General features: G+C 38.7%; 1 protein-coding gene across 2 annotated transcripts in view; it reads left to right on the plus strand.

The window, feature by feature from the left end:
* The window catches only part of LOC122813397 (holocytochrome c-type synthase), a 273,532-nt gene extending 268,479 nt beyond the window's left edge, over window positions 1-5,053 (plus strand). For both annotated transcript variants that reach the window (XM_044085696.1, XM_044085697.1), the window contains exon 6: window positions 3,950-5,053. In XM_044085696.1, coding sequence (XP_043941631.1) covers window positions 3,950-4,151 — 202 coding nt within the window. In that variant the 3' untranslated portion in view covers window positions 4,152-5,053. The remainder of the gene's footprint in view (window positions 1-3,949) is intronic.
* The last annotated feature ends 947 nt before the right edge of the window (window positions 5,054-6,000 follow it).

The following is a 6,000-nucleotide window of genomic DNA, read 5'->3' on the forward strand; positions in this document are numbered from 1 at the left end:
CCAGCAGAGACGCTCTAGTCCAAGTTTGGCCCCGGGGACTTCTGTATGCATTTCCTCCCTTCCCACTAATCTCTCAAGTGATACAGATAGCTATCGCTCAGAAGGCCTCCTTGATCCTCATTGCTCCTTACTGGCCTCGACAGGTTTGGTTCCCCTTTCTACATCAGTTTCTGTTGGAGCGACCTTGGCATCTGGACCTAGTTCCAGATCTTTTGATCCATCAGTCGGGTCAGTTTCATTGCTCCCTTCCCTCTCTGAACCTCACTGCTTGGTTCCTCCAATTCCAACTTTAGCCAGGCTTCCTCAAATATCTCACTCTGTTCGAGATATTTTGATAGCTTCCCATAAATCTTCCACTCGAAAGATTTATTTGAGTAAGTGAAAACGTTTCGCCTATTGGGCTCAAGGAAGGGAAATAGATCCTTTCACTGCTTCCATCCAAATGGTCCTTGATTTTCTAGCTGAACTCTTCCATGCAGGTTCATCTCCTTCTACTCTTAAAGTTCAATTGGCAGCTATTTCTAATTTTCATGTGGGCATTTCAGATTCTGCCATAATGTCCCACAAGCTTTGCAAAGCTTTTTTGAAGGGAGTTTTTCTACTCAGACCTCCGGTAAGAAATCCTCCTCCTCCTTGGGACCTAAATTTAGTTCTCAGTTCTTTAATTCTCTCCCCTTTCGAACCTGCATCCTCCTGTTCTTTAAAATTACTATCATGGAAGACTCTCTTTCTAGTAGCTATTACTTCAGCTAGAAGAGTTTCAGAACTTCATGCACTCAGCTGTCGACCTCCTTATCTGTTGTTCCCTAAGGACAGGGTATCTTTACGAACCAACCCGTCCTTTTTACCTAAAATAGCCTCCACGGCTAACCTAAATCAAAGCATTGACCTCCCGGTGTTTTTTCCAGAATATTCTAACAGATCTGAACAAAGATTACATTGCCTAGATGTTCATCGTCAGTTAAGGTACTATTTGGATAGAACAAAACAATTCAGAAAATCTGACCAGCTGTTCGTCTCTTATGCAGAAGGCAGAAAGGGACTTTCAGTTTCAAAGGTATCATTATCCAGATGGCTAACATCCCTGATTTCCCTTGTGTATGAAATTAGACACCAAAAGCTGCCTAGCAAACCTAAAGCCTATTCTACCAGAGCCTTGGCTACTTCTATAGCCTTCCAAGATAGACTGCCTATTGACACCATTTGTGCAGTGGCTACTTGGGCTACTCCTCACACTTTCATTTCTCATTATAAGTTGGATTTAGCCTCTAGACATAGAGCTAACTTTGGTTCCACTGTTCTCAAGAGTCTGTTCCGTTAGGCCACCCGGGACAAGGTGCTAGGGACGCGGTCCCATCCAGCAAGAATGAAGGCGAGATAGACAACTTAACATATAGAAGTTATGTTCTTACCATAACGTTCCATGTTAGTTGTCTTCTTCTCGCCTTCTTCTTGCGCCCCACCCTCCTTCCCCCTGGCCTGGACAGACCTAGAGGAGTTTTGATTGTGACCTCTCTTTCTACCACCTCTTTACTTTAGGTATATGCTCTGCTGTGCATATTTCCTGGATCAGGATGTAGGTCACCCTTCTCCCTTGTTTATAGAGGTGGACTTTGTTACTAGTTATTTTACTACTATTATAGGCAGTGCCTAGCTTACAAACGAGATCTGAGGTAACTCACGCCTAGCATTGTGGGATATAGGGGGAGCCCCGAGCCGGTGGAACCAACTCTCGAGCTTTTAGAGTGGCCGAGTCGGAGCCGAGGTCTGCTCCGAACCCATCCAGCAAGAAGAAGGCGAGAAGAAGACAACTAACATGGAACGTTATGGTAAGAACATAACTTCTATATAATTTGGGTACAGGATTATTGCTGCAAAACGTGCCCTCCATCTCTCTCCCTGGTTGTGCTTACCTTTTGTATGTGGTATTTTCTTTTTATAGCTAACCTTGCTGTGTTACAGGTTTGGTTTGGTTAATTTTGTACCTTTTTATTCCCAAAGTGTTGTATTTTACAAACAAATTATGTTCTGTTTATATACCAAAAAATTGACAGACAAATTATCACATTTCAAAGCCCAGCATAAACAATATCAAAATGAAAACTGGCTATGCTCATATACCATTCCTGGTTAGGACTACCCTTTCATATGTAATAATGGGAACTCTACCTTCTTTTCTGCTCCTGATACAGCTACCCGTATGTGCAGCATAATTGATGCACTCACCTCATTATTTAAATCCCTTTTAACTCTGTCACCTTTGCTCACTTTCTTTCCCTAGTCACATATCTCTCTACTTTCCTTGCCATTAATTCTACCTAGCACAACAAATCTTTTCTCATATACTTTTTTTTTTTTTTTTTTTTTTGTCATCGGTACTCGATTATTTCCAAATACTCTCTGAAATTATCACTTTCCTCTTCCTCTGTTGTTTTCCTCACTGAACTTAGTTTCATTTCTCTCTCTCCCCTCACTTCTCTTTCAACTTGAGAGTGCAAATTTTACTGCCTTTCTATAATATTATCTTAGCTGCCCTTTGAATCGTTTGTCTTTGCTAACATTTTTTATAAAAAATGCTGCATGCAGTAAAGAAGATGCTGTTATATATACAACTGTTTAATGGACGGTTCTGCCACAAATGCTGTAAAAAGCTACGCCTTGCACTACCAGAGTGTAAAAGTCAATGCTACTTTATGTACATTTGTTAGAAAAAATGGCTGTGTTTGTTCCAATGTCTTTAAACCTTTGTAAAATTGTATGTTACTTTTAACTTTGTGCAGCTTTTCTTTCTGGGCCTCCATGAAATTTTTTTCCCAGTTGAACTTTCTCAGTAAACTAAGACAAATAAATAATACAGATATAAGTTAATGACATTTTATGCTTATTGCTACTATTGTGTAGGCACTTTGCCTAGGTTTGTTTTGTTATTGCATGGCTTTCCTTGATATGCTTTCATTATATTAAGTTATGTTGCGGAGACTGAAACTGTTAGGACCCTGTGTCATGGTCTTAGTTAAGAATATATTTGCTGGTCAAGCTCTCTGCATCTTCCTGGGGCTCTGGAATACAATAGTAAAAGCCACATGTTACACTTTCATTTCTGCTAGGCCCCCAGTGGTCACTACCTGAGATTGCTTATCCTGTTTTCCAACAGATGGAAATAATAAGGCTGGGGACTGAGATCCAGGGGCTAATATCCTATTTTTGTAATATCATATCAGAATCAGTGGTCCTGTATTTATCTGCCATTCTGATGAGTATTCTCTTTGCAGCACGGAATTTTGACTTTTCTTTAGTAAACGATGAAGTACATGCCGTTTGCATTGGTTTCTTTTAAACCAGTTAAAATGTTGCATATGTTTTATGTAGAAATTCGGATAAAAGTCATGCTTGAAAGAGTATAAATAGATGCAATCCAAGGGGAAAAAAATGAAAGCACTCGCATCTTATTTGGCTGCTGTCTGGTGATTCCAGGTTTCCATTTCAACATGTCAATTAGTCAGCAGTGTCATAGTGTATTTTTAAGGAGAGCTGCTTCTCTCCAAGGTAGGATAGACAGAGTCTGTGCTTTGACAAAGTTAGCCATAGTATTTACATTGTGAATTAGATGCCCCTTGTATGCTGGAAAATGTTATGTTTTTTGAGAACAGATTAATTTGAGATCAGGGGAGTGTCACATATAATTAATTAAAAAAAATGTTATGATAATTATTCCAGAGGGCATGTTGGTATGAAGCCAGAACCTACTACACCAGTACTGTGTAAAATATACAGTATGTTTAAAGTTAGTAATTAGAATAAAAATGCTTTTCGTTGTTTAGCATTTGCAAAATTTTATGGTTATTATCAGGCATAAGCAGATAGTCCTTCTGTAGTACAGAGTGAAGATTTTTGTTTTTATTGACAAAGATTTTAAATATTTCAAAAACTTATTTTTATTCTGTTCTAGATATGAATTGCCTTTTGATCGACATGATTGGATAGTAAATCGCTGTGGAAAGGAAGTACGATATGTTATTGATTATTATGATGGAGGAGAAGTGGATCAGCAGACTTATAAATTCACCATTCTGGATGTCCGGCCAGCATTTGATTCATTATCTGCTGTCTGGGATAGAATGAAGGTTGCTTGGTGGCGCTGGACGTCCTAACCCTTTTTTTCTGAATTTTTGAGATTGGGTCTTGTGAATGTCCGTGTATACATTATAGACTGATATGCACCTTAACTTACAAAATGGTTACACCCAGTGTACCTTGACGTTTAAAATATGTGGCAGAGTGTTGCAGCTGTGTTAGTATTGCTGCTACACATTGCTTAGCATACCAGATTGGTTGTTGTCTGGGGTGCCTTCTTTTTGAAGTCTGCATGTTCTCCCTCTGTTATTGTGGTCTTTATGCTCAGTTGTCTGGTTTCCTTTCACATTCCCAATATGTGCTTGCAGGTTGATTAGCAAAGCTAAGTTGCCCTAAGGTGAGCACGTCAGTGTGGATTCATGAATGTATCTGTTCTAGGTTGGATTGACGTCCCATCTAGGGTTTGTTTATTTTACTAATTTTACATTTGTAGAACATGTACATGAGCTGGTCCTGGGACGCTTTTCGGCTACAACCCAGGATATAATTGTAAGCTGATTACAGCTTTCCATTTGATGCTTGCTCTAATAGGCTACAGCTCCCTTATGACACACATGTGGATGAAAATGGGTGCAGGAGATGGATAGATGCGTGCTTCCAGAATTAGAAGAAAAAAAAAAGTGACAGAATTTTCTTCAAGCTCAGGATACCCAATAGCATGGTTTTAAATATATGTTGAGTTATTAGAAAATTTTTGTAACACTGTGATGGACTGTTCATTACTAATGATCATTTTCCTAACATTTTCTGTTTCATGTAATAATACTTTAGAGTAAAACTCAGTGTGTGTTTATAAAATCAGTATAGACTACACTGTTCTACAAAACAAAATGTCTTGATTCTGGACAAACTAAACAGAATGCAGAATTTTATATTGAAAGCTTTTACCGTAATAAAAGTCAGCAGGATAACAAATGGCTATCACTGCCCTTTGCATTCTTTAAGCCCATGTGATATGTGCATCTCTCATGCTGTCATATATAAATCATAGCATCTCCGTTGTTGTAATTAGCATATGAAAATGCCAGCAGAAATATGACATGCTGCATGACTTTTAGGTCACTCAGTTGTACATCTAATCCCTTGTGCCTTGGGTCCTCCCACAGTGTTCCCCTTCTAGTAATTTCTTTTACCCTGATGCTTTCTGTTCCTGTGTATTAAATCTGTTTGCTGTTTTGACAGTACAGTCATCTAGCACGTCATATGAAGTACTGTCGTTAGTTTTTTGCACTACTTCCTCATCTAGACTTGATCACCTAATTTCTGTGCTCCATCCTAATTTGGATGATTACTTTTTCTTTTTTTAGAATTCTGGCTTTCTGGAGCCATTCTAACATATGTTCTATATCTCTGTAACTAGTTCTCCTTAGCTTCCCACTTAGAGCCTACCCCATTCTCCCTGTCAGGAACGAATGAAAATTTTTACATATACCATTCAGAAATGTTGCCAGGTTACCTAGTATGATATGATGGAGACCGTCTTGACTTCCTTTAATTAGGGTGTCATATAATCCCTTACTACTTAGCTTCTAGTTGTCCTTATGTGGCTTTGTGGTGTATATGCTTGGAAGCACTGCATACAAACAAGACAAAGTTGGTTGGTAGGTGTAACCAAAAAACATGATTGTACAGAAACACTACAAAACAAGTGCCCTATACTACACAAGATTACACAAACATCTACTACTGCAAATACTACATTTAAAAAATAATCCTAAAATTCAAAACTTTAAGTATTTTTGCTGGGGAGCAAGCCTCCCTGCACCCTTTCATACCTCGTGATACTTTATCATACTAACTTTTGTGATCACAGTATTACTGAGACAAGGCAAGTATTCGTGGGAAACCAAAGAAATAACCTCTTCA

Source organism: Protopterus annectens, chromosome 10.part0 (genome assembly GCF_019279795.1).
Source record: "Protopterus annectens isolate FY-2018-M chromosome 10.part0, PAN1.0, whole genome shotgun sequence".
Classification (NCBI taxonomy): Eukaryota; Metazoa; Chordata; order Ceratodontiformes; family Protopteridae; genus Protopterus; species Protopterus annectens.